Source organism: Anser anser, assembly GCF_964211835.1.
Source record: "Anser anser genome assembly, chromosome: 26".
In the NCBI taxonomy this organism is placed as follows: Eukaryota; Metazoa; Chordata; class Aves; order Anseriformes; family Anatidae; genus Anser; species Anser anser.
This window is the reverse complement of record NC_139747.1, coordinates 2,335,137-2,353,927: the sequence shown is the minus strand read 5'-3', so window position 1 is coordinate 2,353,927 and position 18,791 is coordinate 2,335,137. Positions and strand designations below refer to the sequence as shown.

Below are 18,791 nucleotides of genomic sequence, written 5' to 3'. Positions count from 1 at the left end.
GGGGGTCCCCAAGAGCTCCGGGCTCAAAGGGCTCCCGTTTATCTCCCGCCACGGGAACGGAGCGGCCGAAATAGGGGAAACTCTCCAATTTAGGGTTCGGGCTCTCCTAGGAGCCTGGCGGCCGAAAGGGTACAAGATAAATAAAATAAATAAAATAAATAAATAAATAAGAAAAGGGGCTCGTTAAGCAGCCGAGCTGGAACTGGAGTTGTTAAACGGGAGCAAAAAAAAAAAAAAGGAAAAAAATGAAGGAAAAGGGGAAAAAAAAGGAAAAAAAGGAAAAAAAGGGAAAAAAAATGAAAAAAAGGGAAAAAAATAAAAGGAACCCAGCAGCTGCCTCGGGAGGCACGCGCAGGAGCCGAGGGAAATGAAGGGCAACGGGGATGCACTGGTGCCCAGCGCCCAACTGGGCGGGGGGTGGCTCGTCCCAGTGCTCCCCAGCGAGGCTGGAGGCAGAGCGGAGGCTGGGGCCTCCCCGGAGGCAGCCGGGCCTCAGCACCCGAGCAAAACCACCCCGGGGCCACTCCGTGGCCAAAAACACCCCTTTTCTCCCCAAACCGAGAGGCTTCCCCAGGGCGGCTGCGAGCGCCGATACCATCAAAAAAAAAAAGGAAGGGACGAAACCAGAAGCGCGTTACAAAAAAAAAAAGACAAAAAAAAACCAAAAACCACCCCAAACCGCCCCAAAAACCAATCCCCCAAAGCCCCCGGAGCCCCCCCCCGGGGGCGGGGGGGAGGACTCAGAGGAAGAAGAGCGTGTCGCGGAGCTGGGCGGCCGGCTCGTGGTGCAGCACCTGCCCCGCCAGGAAGGCCAGCCTGTGCGCGTACTTGCAGGGCGCCGGCACGCGGATGGTGCCCGGCCAGTTCCAGTAGAGGTGGCACAGCTTGAAGGTCAGCCTGGGGACGGCAAGGAGGACGCGTCGGTGCCCGTTTATTTATTTTTTTTATTTTATTTTTATTTTTTTCCCCCCCCTTTTCCCCAAAACCAGCCGCGCGTGGGAGGCAGGAGCGGCGACGCCAGCCGTGCCGCATGGGCGCTCCGGGCCGTTTCCCCCGAGCGCACGGGCGCGAGGTCAAGGCTCTGCCAGCTCCTGATTGCGTTAATTACACGGCTGCTGCTTGGGCCACTTCTGAAACCACGGCAGCTCCCTCCCAGCGTCACCCCGGCCAGGCCAGGCAGGATTTTATCCCCCCTTTTATAACTTATTTCTCGCCCGGAGATGAGGCGGGACGGCTGCGACCCTCCTCCTCGCCCCCTCGCTGCCCATCGCACCGAACGGCGTCAGGAGCAGACCCAGCCAGGCCCTCGCTGCCTTCCCGCGGGATTTTTTTTCCACCAAAAATCCCCGGTTTTGGCTGCGGGAAGGCCGCCCTTACCTCTGCAGGTGCTCGGCGCTGAGGTTGGCCGTGTTCAGCACGCAGACGTAGCGCGTGGGGATGCTGCAGCCCTGGCGGGCGTGGTGAGCCACCAGGTAGAAATCCTGCCTGCAAGAGAGGAAAAAGAGAAAAAGAAAAAAAAAAGGTCTGCGCGAGGCAGAGCCGCCCCAAAACGCCCGGCGCGGCCCTCCCAGTACTCACCAGTCCGTGCTGGTGATGGTGTGGTCGACGACCGTCCCCGCCGGGGGGCACGCCAGCCTCTCCGAGGTGTCGGTGTAGAAGTTGGTGCTGATCTGCTTCTGCACCACCACCACCACCACGCTGGGCCGGTAGCTCTCGAAGGTGTCGAAGCATTTCTGCAGCTGCGGGATCTCGTACTTGACCACCGTGTCCAGCTGCCCGTCGGACACGCCGTCCCGGTACACCACGATCTTTTTGGGCAGGCAGTGGTTCATCTGCGGGAGGGGGGCGCAGGGGTCACCGCATCGCCCCCAGCACCGAGTGGAGCAGAGGCAGGAGAAAACCTGGCCAGGGGCTGGGTGCTCGATGCCCACCCAGTCCCCAGGAGGACGAATTTCTGCCACCCTGCCAGTTCAACCCATTGCCCTCGACCTGGGGGTGGAGCACCAGATGTGTTTGGCCTCGGCAACCCCATTTCCGAGCAGATTTCCCCCATTTCCGAGCAGATTTCCCCCATTTCCGAGCAGATTTCCCCCATTTCCGAGCAGATTTCCCCATTTCAAGGCAGATTTCGGAAAGGTTAGCAGGGCAGAGAGCAGCAGCTTCTGCACCACTACTGCCCACGGGCAGCAAACTCAGTTTTGGGGTTTTTCCTCTACCACTTGCACAGGGGTAGGAAACACCAAGAGCTGGCAGAGCCCGGCTGCCAAACGCCCCCCGCACCATCGCGCAGCCCCTGGTGCTGCTCGGATCCTGCGATTTGCTCCCGCTGGGGGACCAGGACGGGGCTCGGCGGCGTAGCGCCGAAGCACTAACGTGGCGCTTGCCCCGGTGCAAAGCAATCCCGCGGGCAGGTCCGCACGTTCCTGAGATAAGGCGAGCCTCCGGCGGCACGCGGGGCTCGCCGCAGACGTCGCCTCCAGTCCAAAGGCTGCCCCGAGGCCGTTCGCTCGCTCGCACGAACCCAGGCCGAGGGGGTTTTTGGGGGCATTTCGGCTTTTTGGCGAGCCGGCCCCGGTTTCGCCCTCACCTCGTGGAAGTGCTGCAGGGCATCGGACAGGCAGAGCCGCAGGCTGTCGGCGATCTCCTGCTGGGGCATCTGGAAGACCACCCTCGAGTACCACTTGGTCAGGACCCTGTGGGTGGGGAGGAGTGGGGGGGGGACACGCGGGTGTCAGCGAGCCAAAGCCCGGGGCGGTTGTGCAAGCCGCCAGCCAGCCTGGCACGGGGGCACGGAGCCTTTTCCCCAGCCCGAGCCGGTGCCAAGGGCCAGCACGCCCAGCGCCAGCACGCTGGCAGCCCGCGCTGAGCGCAGCGCTGGGGGGAGGCGCTGCTTTCCCCCCCCCCCAAGGAAGGCGAGGGGGTGATATGGGTGCAGGCAGGGAGGGCTGAGGCGCCGGGAACCCCCCCCCCTCCCCGCACACCGCGTACTGGTTGACGCTGGCGACGAAGCCGATGACGGAGCGCATCCCCCTGCCATGGCTGACGTCCATCCCGATGACCATCAGCTGCTTCTGGGGAGGGGGAAAAAAACAAAAAAAGGTCGGGTGCGAGCACTGCGCCCCGCTTCTGGCGTCTGCCTGAGCCCTCCCCCAGCTGCCAGAGGTGCTGCACGCACAAAATGAAGACGCCGGCCCTGCTTCGTGCATGGTTTATCCACGTCCCCCAAGGGAATCCCATCCCCTCACCCTACGGGAAGGCATCGGGGAGGGACTGAACGCCCCTTTTCGCTCCAGGGAAGGAGCAAGCAGCTGTGCACACACGTGCCGGGCAGGCGAAACACAACCCGCACGCACGCCCTGCTGCCCGCATGCTCCCCACGCACACACAAAGGGTCCCGTGGCACCGCCATGCGCCTTACCAGGGGGACGTCGACCCCCCAGAGCTCGCCGCCCAGCTTGCAGTTGATCTGCAGCAGCACCTTCTGGACGATGCTCCTCATCTTGCTGGACTGGCCCATCAGGGACTGCACGTTGATGACCTGCAAAAACAGGAGGAAAAGGAGGAAAAAAGGGAAAAAAAAAAAAAAGAGACAAAAGGTGAGGCTGGAGGAGCTGTCCCCGGGCTGGGGCTGCTTCCTCCTGCACCCACCTGCGAGGGCACCGGGGACTGCACGCAGCACAGCTTCTTGATGGCGCTGTACAAATCCTCCTTGCTCTTGGTGGTGATGCAGAGCAGCAGCTGCACCTTGTCCTGCACCGGGGCACAGCGCGGGGAGCACCCTGAGCACCCCGAGCACCGGAGCTGCCGGCAGGGACCTCCCCGGGGCACCCCCCCCCAGCCCCTGCTGACCCCCAGATCCCAACCTCGCTGCCCAAAACGCTGCGGATCGTCTTGACGTAGGTCTCGATGCGGTCGTCCTTCAGCTCCACCAGGGCCGGGGCGTTGACGTGCATGCCGATGGGGCTGCACACGCTCTTCATGGCGGCCACCAGGTCCTTCATGAGGTCCTGCAGGCGCCGCGGGTAGACGAGCAGCCAGTAGTTCATGGAGATCTAAAGGGGGAGGCCGGGACAGCCTCAGGGGCACGGCTCCCGAAACACGGCCCTGCCTCTCCCACGAGGGCACAGGGGGGAATTTGGGGAGGGGGAGAGCATCCCCGGAGGAACCCCAGGGGCACACCACGCCGCGCAGCTCCCGCAGCCGAGGAGGAGGGAGAGCAGCCGCCCCGTCCAACCTCCTCCAGAAAAAAAAAAAAGAGGCCAGGAGGCAAAGCCAAGGAAAACAAGCCAAGGCTTTCAGCTGGAACGCGGCGCCGTGTCCAGACAGGCAGGGAGCAGCGGGGTGCCAGCGCCGAGAGGACCCATCCCAGCTCCCAGACAAAGGCAGGTTGTTCCACGGAGCGGGCGCGCGCTCACCGTGGAGATGGAGGCCTCCCGCGACACCTCCTTGCTCCAGTTCAGGTCCTCGGAGGGGAAGAAGGAGCTGTGCCGCAGGTTGATCCTCTCCGTGGGCAGGATCCGTCCCTGGGTCTGGAGGGAGCAGGAGACAAGGGGAGCAGCTCCGGGGGGGGCCGCCCGGCGCCGTGCCGCTCGCCCTGGCCGCGGGGAAGCCCTTACCCTGTGGATGTCCTGGCCCAGGACCAGGCCCCAGCGCATGAGCTCGTGCGAGGCCTCCTGGCTCTCCCGGATCCTGCGCAGGAGGCTGCAGAGGCACTCGTAGTGCTGCTGGGGGCTCTGCAGCATCTCGCGCATCACGTCCTGCAGGCAGCGAGGTGGGGAGGGGGTCATGGCGCTGCGCCCCCCGCCCCGTGTAAGCTCGGGGTCCGATTCCCCTTCCCCGAGGCCGACCTTCAGCATCCGGCTGTCCTTCCTGATCTCCGTGACGCCGGTCAGGAAGGTGAGCTCCGGCACCAGCAGGATCATCTCCACCTGGGGCTGCGGGAGAGGCCAGGCTGTGCCGCGGGCACGGGGCACGTTCCCATCTCCCTGCCCAAATCCCCGCGCCTGGCTCACCCTCCTCCCCGGCATCTTCTTCTCCTTGGGCCTGTGAATGAGCAGCGGCTGGTCCAGCTCCCTCACTGTGATCCCGTACGTTTTGCTAGACAAAAAAAAAAAAAAAAAACAGAAAAAAAAAAGGTTCCTCGCTGCTGCACCAACGCACGCAGCTCATCAACCCGAGGCAAAGCCGTGCCGTGGGGCAACCACATCCCAAACCCTTCCCGTCGCCACCAAGGCGGCGTCTCCCGAGGCTCCCCACCTGTAGTAGTCCACGAAGGTGATCTCCTCGCCGCTGGCCAGGGTGAAGCTGTCCCTGGGGGTCTTGTCCCAGTCGATGTCGTCGACGCGGTAGGTGCGGTTGTTGTAGCGGGTGATGACCACGCTGCCCACCAGCTGCTTGGTGCACTCGTCCTGGAAGCCGGCGGCGTTCTGCTGGTAGATGGCGTGCCTGCGGCGGGGACGAGCGGGAACCTCGTGCCACGCGCTCGGAAATGAACCACGGGGAGCCAACCGTGGGCACGCGGCTCCTGGAAAGTGTTTTTTTTCCACCCCCCAACCCCTCCAGGTTTTCCCCTCTTACATGGAAGCCAGGACGGAGTCGCTCCGGATCACCTTGTGGACAGTGTCCACCTGGAGGAAGAGCCCGCCGTCCCTCCTGCGGATGCTGACCGAGTACCCCGGCCAGATCTGCAGCCTGCGCCAAGGGGAAGCAGCACGACAGCGCCCAGGTTACACCCGGAGCGGAGCCAGAGGCCATCCTGCCAGCCAAAGAGCGCTCAAACACACGCACAAATTGTTTCCCAGCTGGCTGCCAGCTCTCAGCTAATAACCCCTGAACCGCGCTGCACAAAATCGGCGCTCTGAGGTCACGCTCGCCAGAGCTGGCCGAGAGCAGGGACAGAGCTGCCCTGCAAAGGCACCCAACTTCCCAGCCACGTGCTGCCGCAGCAGAGCTGTCTGCAGGGCCATATGGACGGGTGTGAGACCCCAAAGAGAAATTCCCCATGCCTGGCACAGCCACGACCCAAGGAGGCTCCTTAGGAGCCCTCGGCGCCGTGTCCAGGGTGGTATTTCTCTGCAGGGACAGGGATGTCCCCAAATCAGCACAAAAACCCAAAAAAAACCGCGGCCAGCACCCACCTGTAATGCTGTAACATGCTGGCCTGAGAAGGGTCAAAGAAGTTTCTCCCGATCAGCTTCATGTCCAAGACCCTCATCACCCTAAAAAGGGAAAAATGAGACAGTTTTGGGCCCCGAGGGCTGGCTGGGGGCTCGAGGAGCGCGGCCACCTGCCCTCACCTGCGGAACACCACGTTGTAGAAGGGGATGCAGAGGTCGGAGCTGGGCTCCAGGACCTTGGTGATCTGGATGGCAATGCTGACCTCCTCCCCGTCCGCCCTCCTCCGAGCCTTCAGGCTGACCGACTGCGGGGTGAGAGGACGCCTTAGAGGGGGACAGGAGGGGTGCTCGGCGACCCAGCAAGCGGGCTGGAAGCTGGGGACATCCCCGAGCCTCCGATTTGGGGGAAAACAACCTCCCCTGGCACGTAACAGCCCCAGTAACGTACCTGGGGCAGCAGGATGGGCAGGTAGAGGATAGAGCCATCGAAGGCAGTCACATCTCCGGTCACCGAGCGCTGCTCCTTCAGCATGGCGAAGCGCGTGCTCCTGCACTCCACCTCGGGGCTGCGGACACGGGGAGGCAGCGCTGCACCGCCCGGCCTCCGCTCGCCATCCCTGGCCTCTTCCCCCATCCCCTGCCCCCAAGCCAGGGCTTTGGGAACCCGCCGAGGGGAGGAAAACCAGAGCCAACCCCCCCGTGGTGCTCCGTGGCCGCGCCAGCCGCTCCATCTAGCGGTGGGGATAGCCAGGCAGCCCCGGGGCTGCTAATTAAGCGTGGCGTAATTACCCCCACCCTGGGCGCTGCTACCTGAAGGTAACGTGGTACTGGTACACGGCCTCGTTCTGGCAGTGGATCCGCACCGAGTTCAGCCCCACGGGCACCGCCGCCCCCCTCGCCGCCGGCTTCGCTCCGGGTGCTCTAGGAGAGAGGGCGCGGAGGCAGGCGGGCGAGCAAGGCCCAGGGGGAGGCTGCCGCCCGCATGCAGCCCCCGGGGTGGGGGGCTCCACACTAGTCACTTACTGTCTGCTGGTGGCCGGGGGGGGCTCCGGGGAGGACGAGGGGCCGGGTGGGCGCAGGCCGGGCTTGGTGAGGGGCAGCACGGCGGCTCTGCCAGGGGGGGCGGCGGGCGGCGCGTCCCCTCTGCCTCGGTAAAGGATCCTGTGACACCCCCCCAGGAGGGTGGGGAGAGGCTGGTGGGCACTGCCACAGCCCCCCCATTTGACATATTTGATATACGCCCCCTCTGCAGTCCCCACGTCCTCCCCACCCTCCAGGCCCGTATCACACTGAATTTGGAGGCCGAACACCCGGGCCTCCCGACTCACCGGCCACGCGTGGGCAACGCCGGCTCCCCCTCACCGGCACCCACCACGGGACGGGGCAGCACCGGGGCGTCCTCCGCAGCCCTCGCCGTGCTGGCAGCACCGCGGCCTGCGGGGAGGAACGAGGCCGGTGGGCTCATGGAGGCCGGACAGGCCTCCACCGCCGCCCATCAAGGCACGGCGACCTACCGAGGGGCCAGTCCCCCGGTTCCAGCGAGGGGCAGGGCTGCGTGCTGAAACCCAGGCTCCAAAACAGCGAAGAGAGCGACTCCGGCGAGGGAGCGGGCTCCGGCACCGCGGAGGCCGGCGTAACGGGAGGCTCGCCGGGGAGGCTCCGGGGGCTTTGGGGGCTGCCGAGGCCCGGCTGTCCCCGAGGCCAGGGCGGGACGAGGGCCGGCGTCCCCCTCATGCGGCCGGGGGGGGCGGCGGGGGGGCGGCGGGGGAGGCGGAAAGGCGGCGGGGGCTCCATGGCGAGGCCGCCCCGGGCGAGGCCGCCCCGCACGCGGCTCCGCTCCCGGCTCAGCCCCCGGCGCGCGCGCGCGCCCCACGCCCGCTCCTCATTGGCCACTTCCACCCGCCGCGCCCCGCCGAGCCGCCCGGCGATTGGTCCGCGGCCGGCGCGCCGGCGCGGGATCGCCACGCCCTTGGAGAGCCCCGGGGGAGGGGGGGAAAGGGGGCGGGGCTTCAGCACCGAGGGGGCGGGGCCAGGGGTGGGGGGCAATTGGGGGGGCAAGTACGGGGAGAGGGGGGCAATTACAGAGGGAGGGGGGCAATTACATGGGGCAGGTGGCAAGTACAGGGGGCTGGGGGCAATTACATGGGGCAGGGGGCAAGTACAGGGGGTAATTCGAAAGGGCAGGGGGCAATTACATGGGGGCACCTGGGGGGGCAAGTTCAAGGGGTAGGGGGCAACTCCAGGGGGCAACTGCAAGGGGCTGGGGGCAGTTACGCGGTGCAATTGCAGCGGGCAGTTGAACAGGGCAGGGGGCAATTCCATGGGGCAACTATAAAGGGCAGGGGGCAGTTACACTGGGTGATGCCAAGGGGCAATTGTACAGGGCAGGGGGCAATTGGAGGGGGCTGGGGGCAATTCCAGGGGGGCAATTGCAAAGGGCAACTACAGGGGGCAGGGGGGCAGTTGCAGGGGGCAACCGCAAAAGGTAACTACAGAGGGCAGGGGGCAATTGCAGGGGGCTGAGGGCAACTCCAGGGGGCAATTACACGGGGCAGGGGGCAACTACACCAGACAATTACATGTGGCGGGGGGCAATTACAGGGGGCAATTACATACGGCGGGGGGCAAATGCAAAGGGCAATTACAGGGGGCAGGGGGCAGTTGCAGGGGGCAGGGGGCAATAACAGGCCGATTACAGGGGCAGCTGCAGGGGACTCCCCAGCTCCACGCCGCGGTGCTGCCCCCGGCCGTGCCCCCCCCGGCAGGCAGGGGCTGCCCCCAGCGCACCCCCCCCAGGGCCAGACGGGGTGAGCGGGGGGCTGAGGAGGGGGCCGGGGTCGGGGGGACCACGCCGAGGACCCCCCCACAGGAGGAAAGCCGTTTTTATTGCGTTTCTCCCCACACACGAGCGTCCCGCTGCCCCCAGGGCGCACGCAGAGCCCGGGGGGGGGACGACCCCAAATCCCCCACCCCACAACCCCCGTTCTTTTTGAGGGGGGGGAGGCGCAGAGCTGCAGCCCCCAGCCCCGCAGCTGCTCCCCCGCAGGGCGCACAGCACCGAGGTCGGATCCGGCTGCCGCAGACCCCTCTCCGCAGCCCGCAGGGGGGGCACCGCTGGACCGGGGTGGGGGGGGGGGGGCACCCTTGGCTCAGTCGCCGCCCCCCCCCACCATGGGGCTACCGGTGGCGGTGCTCCAGCAGGGCCTCGAAGTCCGGGGAGCAGACCAGCTTGTGCTTCACGTGGCCCAGGACGATCATCTCGCCCGTGCGGCTGTCCCCGATGCCGACCGACACCAGCTCCTGGCCGGGAGGGAGAAGCACCCGCTCAGCAGGGGGGCGGCCACGAAATTTTAGGATTGGGGTGGGAAAAGGTGGCCCCCCCCCAGCAATACCTGCAGGAAGGAGCAGGGGGTCCCCATGGTCACGTCCAGGGTCACCTTGCCCAGCACCAGCTGCACCTTCCCCGACTTGCGGACCAGCAGCTTCCCCACCTGCCCCTCGGGGAGGTCGGCCAGGGTGCACGTGTTCTCCGCCTGCCTCGCCTCCTGCCGCCGAGGGATGCCATCGCCACGCTGCCGCCTCGTCCCGCACCCCCGAAACCACCCCAAAAAAAAAAAAAAAAACCTCAAAAACCCCCAAACCCCGCCCCGCGCCCCTATTACCTGGCTCTTCTCCTGCTTCACCACCACCACCTGCCCTTCCTCGGTCTGCAGCTCCGTCTTGACGGGCTTGGTGTCCTGCGTGGGCGGCTGCCCGGGCAGCGTGTCGGGGAGCTGCAGGAACAGCAGCTCGTCCTCGGCCGCCAGGCTCAGCCGCTGCAGCAGCTCGGCCACCGGGATGTCCCGCGGGAAGCCGGGGGGGCCCCGCGCCGGTTTGGTGGCGGGCAGGGGGTCCTCGTCGCACGGCTCTTCCTTCACTGCCGCCGGGGCGAGAGGCGCAGGGTGGGCGCGGGGAGCAGGGTGGCGTCCCCGTCCCCTCCCGGCCGCACCCACGGGGACCCCCTGGATGCGCCTGCGGGGTTCCCCACGCACCTTTCACTGGCGGGTCCGGCTCCGTCTTGTCCTCCTTGGGCAGCCAGGGCTGCGCGTCCTCCTGCTCCTCCGCCGCCTCCTCCTTGAAGAGCCAGCCCGAGTGGGCGAGCGGCAGCTGCACCGGCTTGTTGCGGATGTCGTTCTTCAGCCCCGGGTCGTCCAGGAACTGCGGGGTCGGCAGAGGGGACGGCGCTCAGCGCCAGCCCTGGCACCTCGGGGGATGTCCCGTCCCCCCCCAAAAAAAACCCCGCTCACGTCGTCCTTCTGCAGCATGCGCAGGATCTGCTTTGTCTCCTCGTCCGTCTCCCTCTTCTCCTTCTTGATGTTGATGATGTGCGAAGGGCCGAAGTCCGACACGTCCACCGTCTTGTCCCAGGAGCCTGCTGGGGAGCGGGGGACCACCTGGGGCTCACCCCACGCCGGCTGGGACCCCCCCCAAAACCCCTCCCCAGGGAAACCCCAGCTCCCGCCACCTTTCTTCTTCATCATTTCGGCGGGGCCCTGCTCGAAGATGGAGTGGGACTGGATGACCTCGGGCCGGCCCCGGCCCCGGCCGTGCCCATCGCGCTGCCGGTCCCGGTCCCGCTCCTTCTTCTCCTTCTTGACGGCGACATCCTCCCTGGGCCTGGGCAGGGGGGAGGCAGCTTTACCCCGTGCCCCCCCCCCCTCAGCACCGCAGCGCCCTCTCGGGCACGTTCGGCACGCCGAGACCCCGCAGAGCGTGGGCCCCGGGGCGAACGGGGCCGGGTAAGGCAGGGAAACGCTTACGATGCCACTTACTCTTCCTTGATCTTCCTGCTGATTATGTTGGGGGTGAAGGTTTTCTGCGGGCGAGAGCGGGCAAGTCGAGGCGGGAGCCGAGATAAGCCGCAGAAACCGCGCAGGCGGCGGGGCTGCAGGGCGAGCCCGCGGCTCTCGACGCGTCCCCAAAAGGTCCCCAAATCACCGTGCACCCCTGGGGGAGCCCCCTCCTCAATGCGCCCCCAAAAAGTCCCCAAAAGGTCCCCAAACTGCTGTGCACCGCCGGTGGCGTCCCGTCCCCACCACGTCCCCAAAAGGTGCCCAAAAGGTCCCCAAACCTCTGTGCGCCCCCAGGGGTGCCCTGTCCCCAGAAGGTCCCCAAAAGATCCCCAAAAGGCCCCCAAACTGCTGTGCACCTCCAGGGGTGCCCCACCCTTGCCACATCCCCAAAAGGTCCCCAAAAGGCCCCCAAACTGCTGTGTGCCCCCAGGGGTACCCCGTCCCCAAAAGGTCCCCAAAAGGTCTCCAAACCTCTGTGCGCCCCCAGGGGTGCCCTGTCCCCAAAAGGTCCCCGAGCAACCGTGCACCTCTGGGGGTACCCTGTCCCCAAAAGGTCCCCAAATCACCATGCCCCCCAGGGGTGCTCTGTCCCCAAAAGGTCCCCAAATCGCTGTGCCCCCCAGGGGTGCCCCATCCCCAAAAGGTCCCCAAACCACCATGCACCCTTGGGGGTGTCCCGTCCCCAAAAGGTCCCCAAACCACTGTGCACCCCCGGGGGCTATCTGTCTCCAAAAAGTCCCCAAACTTGTGTGTCCCTGGGGGTGTCCCGTCCCCAAAAGGTCCCCAAAACACCGTGCACCCCCAGGGGTGCCCCGTCCCCAAAAGGTCCCCAAACCTCTGTGTGCCCCCAGGGGTGTCCCGTCCCCAAAAGGTCCCCAAACCACTGTGCACCCCCGGGGGCTATCTGTCTCCAAAAAGTCCCCAAACTTCCACATGTCCCTGGGGGTGCCCTGTCCCCAAAAAGTCCCCAAACCACCGTGCGCCCCCGGGGGTTCCCCATCCCCAAAAGGTCCCCAAACTCCCGTGTGTCCCTGGGGGTGCCCCGTCCCCAGAAGGTCCCCAAACCGCCCTGCACCCCTGGAGACGCCCCGTCCCCATCCCCATCCCCATCCCCGTGTCCCCGTGCCCGGGAGCGGGACGCCGGGGCAGGACCGGTCGGGCTGCATCGCCAGCGCCACGCGCAGGGGCTGGCACACGCGTCCCGCACCGACCAGCTCCGCCAGAGCCACCCACGCCGGGGCGCCCACACCCCAAAATGCCCACGCTGCTGCCCCCGGGGGGTGTCCCCCCCCCCCCAAAAAAAAAATAATAAATGGTTTTGGGGAACCGGCTCGCCCCTCCCTGGCACTTGCCTTCTTCACGCCTCCCAGGGTGAGGTCCCGGGAGTGGATGGAGGGCAGGCGGCCGGGGCCGAGGGGGGGGGCCGGGCGCCTCCCCAGCAGCCCCCGTGCCCCCGGGAGCCCCGGCCGCAGGCTGCCCGGAGCCCCCGCGTCGCCCGAGCTGCCCTCCGCCATCCTCGGCCGTGCCTGCGAGGGGGGACGGACGGGGTGAGCGCGCGGAGCCCCTGCTGGGGACCCCCCGCACCCCATAAACACACCCCAATCAGAGACCCCCTGCACCCCCAGCCCAGGGTGCTCAGCCCCCCCAAGCCCCCCTAAACAGGGAACCTTGCGCCCCAAGGTGCTCAGCCCCCCCCGTACCCCAAACCCCAAGGTGCTCACCCCCCCCAAGCCCCCCCCTTCACCCCCACCCCAGGGTGCTCAGCCCCACACCCTAAGCTGCCCACCCCAAACCAGGGACCCCGTGCACCTCCCCCCCATACACCCCTACACACGCCCCCTGTACCCCCCACCCCAAACAGCCCCCCCAGCCCCCCCCAAAACACCCCCCCCCACCCCAGGGTGCCCCGAAACCCCCCAAACGCACCCATTCCCCCCCCTCCACGTTCCCCAACCCCCCCCCCGCACCCCAAACGGGCCCATCGCCCCCCCCAGGGGGTGCTGAGCCCCCCAAAAGGCCCCATCCTGCCCCCTCCCCGCCCCCCCCCGTACCCCAAACCCCCCCCCCCGCCACGCCGGCCCTTACCCAGCCCGGGCACCGCCGGCGCGCCCCCCCTACTGCGCCTGCGCGTCGCGCCGCCCGGCGTAGCCGGCGGGAAGCCGCCGCCGCCATCTTTGTTACGGCCGCGGCCGGCCGCTAGGGGAGCCGCCATCTTTGTGCCTGGCGCTGCCCGGCTCCGGGCTGAAGGCGGCGGCGCCATCTTGGTGGCGGGCAGTGCCCGGCCTTTGGGCTCATAGGAGGCAGTGATGGGGAAGGGGGGGGGGGGGGATTGGGGCGGGGGTCGCTGCCCCCCCCCCCGTTTCACCACCGCCCCCCAGGCCTCCCACTGCCCCCCAGGAGCAGCAGGGAGCCAGGCGTGCCCCCCCACCCCGGAGGGGGCACCCAGCTGGGTCCCCACACACGGAGGGTGCTGGGGGGCTATGGGGGGGCTGCAGACCCCCCCCCAAGGGTGCTCGCCCCCCACCCCGCACCTCGCCGCCCCCCCAAAAAAGCCGCTCCCCACACCACAAATGAACCCCCCCCGCAGCGCTGCGCCTCGCACCCACGCCTTTCGGGGACCACGCGTGTCCCGGGTGGGCGCAGCCCCCCCCCAAAAAAAAAAAAAAAACAGGGGTGCTCCCCAGCTTGGAGCTGGCTCTATGGTGCTGGGGGGGGGGCGTGCACACACCCCCCGCGGCCATGCACACGCGTGTGGCCGTGCACACACACACCCCCCCCCCCGCCTGGACGTGGGCACACGCGCGTGTGCGCGGGGGGCTCGGCGCCTGACGCTTCGCGGCCCCATTGGCAGAGCGGGGTTTTTCCCCCCCCTTCTCCTCCACGCCGCTTATGATTTATTTTTTATTTTTTTTTTCCCATTTCTCTCCTTTTTTTTTTTTTTTTTTTCTCCCCCTCCCTCCGTAGGGTGTTTGCTATTTCCGAGCCGGCTGGGAGGATCCGAGCGGCGGCAGGCGCAGCAGCCGGAGGCAGCAGGGCGGCAGCGGGCAGCGCGCTCCCGCTCCCCTCCGAGCCCTTAGCGGGGCATCCTACGGAACAACCCCCCCCCGGACCCCCCCCCGGCACCCCACAGCCCCCCCGGCACGGCCAGGTAAGGGCCTCTCTCCTTCGAGCTCCAGCATCCCGGGGACACGAGGACGCGGCGACGCGCGGGCAGCGCGGCACGGCCGCAGGGCTCCCGGTTGGCACCAGCCAACGCGTCGTCCCCCCCCAGCAGGTGGTGGGCATTTGTCCCCCCGTCCGGCCCCGGCGATGACCTTCGGCTCCACGGGGAGGGCTGGGGGGGATCCCACGGGGGTCCCGCGGGGATGGCGGGGGCGGCCGGGGGGGCGGCACGGTGCCCGTGGCACCGCTCGCCGCAGGGATGCGGGGGCAAGCGTGCGAGCGCGCGGAGGTGCGCGTGCAAAAGGGTGGGGGGGGGCGTGGACGTGGGTGGCCGTGGGTGCCCCCGCACGTGGGTGCCGAGCTGGGGAGGGGGCGTGGGGGGTGTGTGTGGGGGGGATCTCGGGGCTGTTTGCGAGCTCGCGCGTGGGCGAGATGCGGCGGTGTGCGCGTGGGGGCTGGCGGCACGTGCCCCCACCATCGGCACCCACCCCAGGGCGCAGCCCCCTGTCCTCCCCCGAAACGGGGACGGCGCCGTGTCCCCCGGGGGGGATTTTGGGTGGCACGGGGGCTGTGGCCCCCCCAGCGCTCCGGGGACGGCGGCGCTGATGCATCTCCAAAGGTGCCCGGCGGAGAGCCCGGGGTCTGCGCCGGGTGTGTGGGGGGGGTTTGGGGCGAACCCCATCCCGCTGCGGGGAAACTGAGGCACGGAGCCGCCGCGGGCAAGGGCAAAGGCGGATCCAGCTTTTCCGGTGCCAGCCGCTTGCGTGCAATTATCCCTGCTCCCAGCACTCCCTCCCTCCTCTCCCCTTGTTTTTCTTTCCCCACCCCGGTGTTGAGCAAACCCAGAACCACCCGCTGGCGTTCGGCCGGGGCCCCCGCGCCCCGCGGCGTCCCGGGGAGCGGCCGGGGCTCTCGCCTCGCCGTTCCCGACCGGGCTTGTTCCCGGCTCCCCGCTGCCTGCTCCTGCCCGCGCTGCCTATTCCTGGCTGCCGGCCCCCCTTCCCTCCCCGGTGCCATCTGTGCCACCGCCGCCGGCGCGGGGCCCCGGTGCCGGCGGCCGCCCCCGCCGCGCTCAGCACCCCCGCGCCGTGCCCGCAGGAGCTCAGCCCCTCCGGCCATGGAGCTGCTGTCCACCCCGAAAAACATCGAGATCAACAACATCACCTGCGACTCCTTCCGCATCTCCTGGGCCATGGACAAGGGGGACCTGGAGAGGGTCACCCACTACTTCATCGACCTCAATAAGAAGGAGAACAAGAATTCCAACAAGTTCAAGCACCGGGTGAGCCGGGGCGGGGATGGGGGGGCTGCGGGGCGCCGGGACCCTGCTCTTCCTCCACCCACGGGAGGGTTTTTTCTGGGGGGGGAGAACCGCGTTAAATCCCGCTCCCGTGATGGTTTGGGGTCAAAACCCAGTTGTTTGGGACACGGCCCCGCTGCTGCTGCCCGCGGGGATGCGGAGGGGACCGGGACCGGGACCAGGGTCCCACCGTCCCCGCCGAGCCCCCGCGGAGGAGACGAGGCGCAAACCGCCCGCGCTCCTCCTCCCTCCGGCTCCGAGTCACTAATCCAGGACGCTTTTAGCAGCACGGTTGCCACGGTGACGCTATTTAATGTTTAACATCATTTTTTTTTCCTCCTCCCCGATAATAAGCTTTTTTTTTTTTTTTAATTTTTTTTTTTTTTTTATTTTTTTCCCCTCCCGTGTCTCCCGACTTCGGCATCTGCCGTTGCCACAGAAACAGCTCTGCACTGCGGTGCTGCTCGCCGGCCTCTCGACACAGCCAGCCGCCCGCCGGCGGGGGGGGGTCCCTGAGACCCCCGGAGGGTCGGGGGGGGGCTCTCGCCGTGCATACGGGGAGGGGGACGCGGGGGTCAGCGGGAGACGCGGCGGAAGCAGGGCTGCCGGGGCGAGCAGCCGGCTGGGGAGCGCGGTGCCGCGTCCCCTGCAGCCGCATCGGGGACATTGTGCGGGGACGCCAACCCCCTCGGCCCCCCCCCATTTACGGGTTGGGGGGGGGCGCGGGGCCAGCCGGGTGACGTCTGTCCCCTCGGCGCAGGACGTCCCCACCAAGCTGGTGGCCAAGGCGGTGCCGCTGCCCATGACGGTGCGGGGGCACTGGTTCCTGAGCCCCCGCACCGAGTACAGCGTGGCGGTGCAGACGGCCGTCAAGCAGAGCGACGGCGAGTACCTGGTGTCCGGCTGGAGCGAGACGGTGGAGTTCTGCACCGGGGGTGAGCACGGGGGGCACTTTGGGGGCTGGGGGGGCCGGGGAGGAGGACGGGGGCGAAGCCGCGAGCTCGCACAAGCCGGGCCGGTCGGAGCGGCAGCTGGCGAGTGGGAGGCTGCCGGCGTGGGAAGCGCGAGCTGCGAGCAGGGACGGGCGCAGAGAGAGGAGGGCGCAGAGAGAGGGGGGATGGACACAGGTTGGGGGGGGGGGGTGCTATTCCTTGATGCCCTTCGTCCCCTCTCCGTCCCCCCCCTTCCCCGATGCCAGATTACGCCAAGGAGCACCTGGCCCAGCTGCAGGAGAAAGCCGAGCTGATCGCCGGCCGCATGCTGCGCTTCTCCGTCTTCTACCGCAACCAGCACAAGGAGTACTTCCAGCACGTCAGGTACCCCCCCCGCACACCCTGCCCGGCACCTCGGGGACCCCCCCCCGCCCCCCCCAGCCCGGGGCCGTTGTCCCCTGACCCTGCCTGTGTGTGTGTGTGCGTGTCCCCCCCCCCCCACCCCCCCCCCCCGCAGGATGCACTGCGGGAACGTGATGAAGCCGTCGCTGAAGGACAACAGCGGCAGCCACGGCTCGCCCACCAGCGGCATGCTGCACGGCATCTTCTTCAGCTGCAACACCGAGTTCAACACCGGGCAGCCCCCCCAGGACTCGCCCTACGGCCGCTACCGCTTCCAGATCCCGGCTCAGCGCCTCTTCAACCCCAACACCAACCTCTACTTCGCGGACTTCTACTGCATGTACACCGCCTACCACTACGTCGTCCTGGTCCTGGCGCCCAAGGGCTCCTCGGGGGACCTCTTCTGCCGGGAGCGCCTGCCCCAGCTGGACATTTCCTCCAACAAGTTCCTGACGTGCTGCGCGGAGGACGGCGAGCTGGTGTACCGTCACGCCCAGGACAGCATCCTGGAGGTCATATACACCGAGCCCGTGGACCTCAGCCTCGGCGTGCTGGGGGAGATCAGCGGCCACCAGCTCATGAGCCTCTCCACCGCCAACGCCAAAAAGGACCCCAGCTGCAAGACGTGCAACATCAGCGTGGGGCGCTAAGGGCCGGCCGCGGGCAGGGCTGGGGGGGGGCGCGGGGAGCACGGCGCCCACCCCCGGGTGCTTCCGCGAAGGACGCTGCTGGGAGGAGGACGGGGCTGGATGGAGCTGCTGGGGGGGAACCCGTCGGCACCCCCACCTTTTCGGGGAGGGACCCCTCAGCCGAGCCCCGAGGGAGGGAGCCTTCGTCTCCCGGACTGGCCGACCATCCTCGTCCTCGCTGGCACGAGCTCTGCCCTCCGCCGGGGGAGCCCCTCGCCTTGCACCCGCCGCCCCCCCCGGCTCCGGGGCTCGCTCCCCAGCCCACGCCGCAGCTCCTGGGGAGCCCCGGCCCTGCCTCCCGCCCCGGGGGGGGGCCCTGCCCAGCCCAGCCCCACGCTGCCACCCTGCCGGGGAGGGCGGCAGCTCCGGCACCAAGGCTCCAAGCACCCCCGGATTGGAACTGCTCCTTGCTCCCGACAAAAGCACAAGGGACCCTGACCCCTCGCCCGGACCCCCGGACCCGGCTGAGCTCCCCCGTGGGGTGCTGAGCGCCCCGGGGACTCTCCAGCCGCCTTCGCCCCGCAGCCGGAGAAGCGGAGACGCATGCGTGCCCGCGGGCCCCCGCTAAATCTGCCAGGGCAGGGGGCGCTCGGGGGGGCTCGGGGTGGAGGGGGGGGTGCAGCCATGGTCCGCCCGTCCGCAGTGGTGTCGTGCAGCGCTGTGCCGTGTTCGCTCTGTGCTCCAGCCCTCGCTCTGCCGCCCGAAACCCCGGCCCCGCGGCCCGGGAGGCAGCCGGAGGAGCCGGGGTGCCGGTGCTCGGGGGAGGGGGGAAATCCGTGCGCCCCCCCCCATCTCCCCACTGCCCCCCCCCCCCAAAGCATGAGCCGTCGGCAGCATGGCGCTCGCGTGCCGGCCCGCTCCCCGGTCTCTGTGTACCCGATGCACGCTGTAACGGTAGAAGAGAACAACCCCCGTCCCCCCCCCCGTCCCCCGTCCCCGAGCAACCCTGTGCTGTGCTGGCGGTGTATCAATAAACTGTGTGCGGTCGCCACGGGCCGTGTCTCGCCTGTCTGTGCCCACGGGAAGGGGAGGAGGAAGGTTTGCAGGGCCCCGGGAGGGACGGGGATGGCGGGGACGGGGTGGCACGCGGGGACGGCGTCCCGCTCCCCTGGGGCTCAGCAGCTCGGGGCGCTCCCCTCACCAAAACCTCCAAGGACCGGGCACCCTCGTGCCCGTCACCTGCCGACAAGCCGAGGTTCGCAGCCCCTGCTGCCGCCACCCCCCCCTGCAGCGAGCACATGACGATGGGGCGCGCTTTCCGCTTGCCTTCCCCGAGCCGCAGCGCCGAGGCACGAGGGAGCGCGAGGCGGGCGCGGGGGCCGCGCCGCCCCCGCCAGCCATCTGGTACGGGTACGGGG

The 18,791-nt window shown here is 68.1% G+C and overlaps 3 protein-coding genes across 5 annotated transcripts; 1 reads left to right on the top strand and 2 right to left on the bottom strand.

Annotated features, from left to right (window-relative positions):
* Nucleotides 1-654: 654 nt before the first annotated feature.
* On the bottom strand, nucleotides 655-7,972 carry PIWIL2 (piwi like RNA-mediated gene silencing 2). The gene is made up of 21 exons (XM_083811621.1): nucleotides 7,631-7,972; nucleotides 7,445-7,550; nucleotides 7,140-7,277; nucleotides 6,927-7,037; nucleotides 6,565-6,682; nucleotides 6,297-6,421; nucleotides 6,138-6,218; nucleotides 5,578-5,691; nucleotides 5,257-5,445; nucleotides 5,013-5,097; nucleotides 4,848-4,934; nucleotides 4,617-4,757; nucleotides 4,416-4,529; nucleotides 3,864-4,052; nucleotides 3,649-3,750; nucleotides 3,419-3,538; nucleotides 2,989-3,071; nucleotides 2,588-2,693; nucleotides 1,579-1,832; nucleotides 1,378-1,485; nucleotides 655-897 (listed from the first exon to the last, which is right to left on the bottom strand). Exons 1-21 carry the CDS (start codon nucleotides 7,908-7,910, stop codon nucleotides 741-743), a joined length of 2,808 nt encoding a protein of 935 aa, XP_083667747.1. The 5' UTR covers nucleotides 7,911-7,972; the 3' UTR covers nucleotides 655-740.
* A 1,010-nt stretch (nucleotides 7,973-8,982) lies between these two features.
* On the bottom strand, nucleotides 8,983-13,182 carry POLR3D (RNA polymerase III subunit D). Of its 2 annotated transcripts, none has more exons than XM_083811683.1 (9): nucleotides 13,034-13,182; nucleotides 12,301-12,474; nucleotides 10,928-10,971; nucleotides 10,621-10,772; nucleotides 10,403-10,530; nucleotides 10,148-10,313; nucleotides 9,779-10,032; nucleotides 9,509-9,661; nucleotides 8,983-9,416 (listed from the first exon to the last, which is right to left on the bottom strand). In XM_083811683.1, the coding sequence occupies exons 1-9, from the start codon at nucleotides 13,118-13,120 to the stop codon at nucleotides 9,294-9,296; spliced, it is 1,281 nt and encodes a 426-aa protein (XP_083667809.1). In that variant the 5' UTR covers nucleotides 13,121-13,182; the 3' UTR covers nucleotides 8,983-9,293. The 2 variants fall into 2 exon arrangements, with proteins under 2 accessions (XP_083667809.1, XP_083667810.1); XM_083811684.1 differs by having other exon boundaries at nucleotides 10,403-10,527.
* Nucleotides 13,183-13,701: 519 nt separating this feature from the next.
* Nucleotides 13,702-18,424, top strand: PHYHIP (phytanoyl-CoA 2-hydroxylase interacting protein). 2 transcript variants are annotated; one of them, XM_083811670.1, is made up of 5 exons: nucleotides 13,702-14,096; nucleotides 15,209-15,392; nucleotides 16,171-16,345; nucleotides 16,609-16,726; nucleotides 16,860-18,424. In XM_083811670.1, the coding sequence occupies exons 2-5, from the start codon at nucleotides 15,228-15,230 to the stop codon at nucleotides 17,392-17,394; spliced, it is 993 nt and encodes a 330-aa protein (XP_083667796.1). In that variant the 5' UTR covers nucleotides 13,702-14,096; nucleotides 15,209-15,227; the 3' UTR covers nucleotides 17,395-18,424. The 2 variants fall into 2 exon arrangements, with proteins under 2 accessions (XP_083667796.1, XP_083667795.1); XM_083811669.1 differs by lacking the exon at nucleotides 13,702-14,096 and having other exon boundaries at nucleotides 14,474-15,392.
* The last annotated feature ends 367 nt before the right edge of the window (nucleotides 18,425-18,791 follow it).

What these genes read in the sequence shown, in the direction of transcription:
- PIWIL2 (XM_083811621.1), bottom strand. Translation starts at nt 7,910, where the DNA reads ATGGAGCCCCCGCCGCCTTTCCGCCTCCCCCGCCGCCCCCCCGCCGCC. An exon ending in TGCCCATCCTGCTGCCCCAG is followed by an intron (nt 6,422 to 6,564) that starts GTACGTTACTGG and finishes CTCACCCCGCAG; the next exon opens with TCGGTCAGCCTGAAGGCTCG. An exon ending in AGCATGTTACAGCATTACAG is followed by an intron (nt 5,692 to 6,137) that starts GTGGGTGCTGGC and finishes CCCTTGGCGCAG; the next exon opens with GCTGCAGATCTGGCCGGGGT.
- POLR3D (XM_083811683.1), bottom strand. Translation starts at nt 13,120, where the DNA reads ATGGCGGCGGCGGCTTCCCGCCGGCTACGCCGGGCGGCGCGACGCGCA. An exon ending in CCCTGGGAGGCGTGAAGAAG is followed by an intron (nt 10,972 to 12,300) that starts GCAAGTGCCAGG and finishes TCTCGCCCGCAG; the next exon opens with AAAACCTTCACCCCCAACAT. An exon ending in AGCAGGAAGATCAAGGAAGA is followed by an intron (nt 10,773 to 10,927) that starts GTAAGTGGCATC and finishes CCCCCTGCCCAG; the next exon opens with GCCCAGGGAGGATGTCGCCG.
- PHYHIP (XM_083811670.1), top strand. Translation starts at nt 15,228, where the DNA reads ATGGAGCTGCTGTCCACCCCGAAAAACATCGAGATCAACAACATCACC. An exon ending in CCAACAAGTTCAAGCACCGG is followed by an intron (nt 15,393 to 16,170) that starts GTGAGCCGGGGC and finishes CCCTCGGCGCAG; the next exon opens with GACGTCCCCACCAAGCTGGT. An exon ending in GGTGGAGTTCTGCACCGGGG is followed by an intron (nt 16,346 to 16,608) that starts GTGAGCACGGGG and finishes CCCCGATGCCAG; the next exon opens with ATTACGCCAAGGAGCACCTG.